Raw genomic sequence first — 1,935 nt, 5'->3', positions numbered from 1 at the left:
TTACTGATATTCTAAATTTTTCACATACATCAGATAGATCCATCCAACAAATGGTAGATTTCTATATAAGCAAGAAGTGACCTAACTGTTTCATCATCTTTTAAGATGATAAATATTTGAACCTGAATTTTCATATTTTGGCAAAATTGCTATTTAAAAAAATAGAAATAATAAAATTGAAGCACAAGCATACCACCTACATACTGAACGACCATATATACAGAATGAATGCCCTATCTAACATTGATTGTTCTATAGTCAAATTTGAAATTATTATAGCTTTCAGATTACCCTTTTCAATACACCATGTTGACACAATTCCATAATGTAAACATTGAGGTAACAAAAGGGACCCTGGCAATATTTGTCTTAAATAATACTTAAAATAGTTGAGGGACAGAAATTATACATGAACATACAAGACAAAGTATCTTTCATATAAATTTATAATCAAATAATTCTAAAATGAATTAATGTTCACTTCTCACTCCCAACTTTCACAGACCTCTTCTAAGACACAAACCACTTGCTTGAGGATGATGAAATATTCTTTCTCTCAGCCATTGTGATCAATCAAAATTAAATTTTAAGTCATATTTGACCACTAATTGTTCTGTATTTCAATTTTACTTTCATCCTTTTTTCCCAAATTCATTTGATCTAAAGAAAAATTCTTGTAGATTAGGATACGACTAACACTTGTGATAATAGTTCAGATGTCTCCAATCCAATCATTCATACTTCAAAACTATACTCTTGAAATAGCTTTGATATCACTCTATCACATATAATCATGTTCATATTCACTTGGTCCACACTGATTGTTTATAAAATCTGTTCTCAAACTACCTGTTCAGTTATCTGGGGATTTCTGAGTTATTTTTGAATGCATTTTTAAGAATTCAGGAGCATTTTCAGTCTTTTCCTTAATGGAATTCATTCTGCTATTCTCTTCCTGGAAATATCAACATAAAATCTCATTAATATAAGCAATTGAGTAACAATTATAATCATGAGGTTGAGAGTCCAAGCCAATTATTTGAGTTTTTAAAGACCAAGGCAATGTTGAAACCTTTCTAACAAACAGATGAGATTAAGAGCTTTGGAACCATTCTTGTATTATGTTTTGATTAAAGATGGAATTTATCTAAATGTATATTTCAATACCAATGGTGTTATTACCTCTTTCATTCGATTAGCTCGTTCCTCCAACTTCAATTCTAAACTAGTTCGTTTATTAGTATGTTGGTTATCCCATTCTTTTAATCTTTGTTGTTCTTTTCGTTTCTCTAGAATTTTATTTAATTCTGGTTTCTGTAGAACATTTACACCTCTGAATGAACAATATAAGAAATATTCATAAATATAAATATATATTATGTCGGACAGAATTGTTATTATTTAAATGGCTGTACCTGATATGAGAAACATACACATAGGACTAAGTTCAGGTTAAATAATCAATATTTTGGCCTGTTATTCTATCATAGAAGTACCAAACACAGTTTGTTGCTACATGATTATAATTTAGTTGCATTATCTAAAGGGACAGGTTTGCCATTTACGGGGGTTGAATTATATGTAAATAGTCTTCAAAAGTAATAGAAATGTACAAAAATACTGATTAGCTTAGTTAAAAAAGTTATTGTTTCTAAGACTAAACAAAGTAAATATTAAGAACACCCACCTTTTATAATTAAATAATAATTCCTTATGTAATGCTTGTCTTTCATTGGACCTAAGACATGGATTTTCAAGTTTTTTTGGTGATATTTGTGGACAATCTTCTTCAGGAGGGACATTCAATACAGGTGCTGGAGGCTGTCCATTTAATTTCATTTCTAGACTATTATTATTGGTGGGTGAATCTGTTATTGGTGGGGGAGGGGGTGGGAAGGAATCACTCTCATCTTCATTATAATCTGGTTCTGGTTC

At 30.1% G+C, this 1,935-nt stretch overlaps 1 protein-coding gene across 1 annotated transcript; it reads right to left on the bottom strand.

Annotated features, from left to right (window-relative positions):
- Positions 1 to 889: 889 nt before the first annotated feature.
- LOTGIDRAFT_60102 (hypothetical protein) lies at positions 890 to 1,773 on the bottom strand (the record flags this gene model as incomplete). The annotated part of the gene is made up of 3 exons (XM_009054384.1): positions 890 to 955; positions 1,183 to 1,333; positions 1,688 to 1,773. Coding segments are annotated over 3 exons (303 nt in total), but the record flags the coding sequence as incomplete, so codon positions are not given.
- Between the last annotated feature and the right edge of the window lie 162 nt (positions 1,774 to 1,935).

Source organism: Lottia gigantea (assembly GCF_000327385.1).
Source record: "Lottia gigantea unplaced genomic scaffold LOTGIsca_2140, whole genome shotgun sequence".
NCBI lineage: Eukaryota > Metazoa > Mollusca > Gastropoda > Lottiidae > Lottia > Lottia gigantea.
Note: the sequence above shows the minus strand (reverse complement) of the source record. Positions and strands in the feature narration are given on the sequence as shown.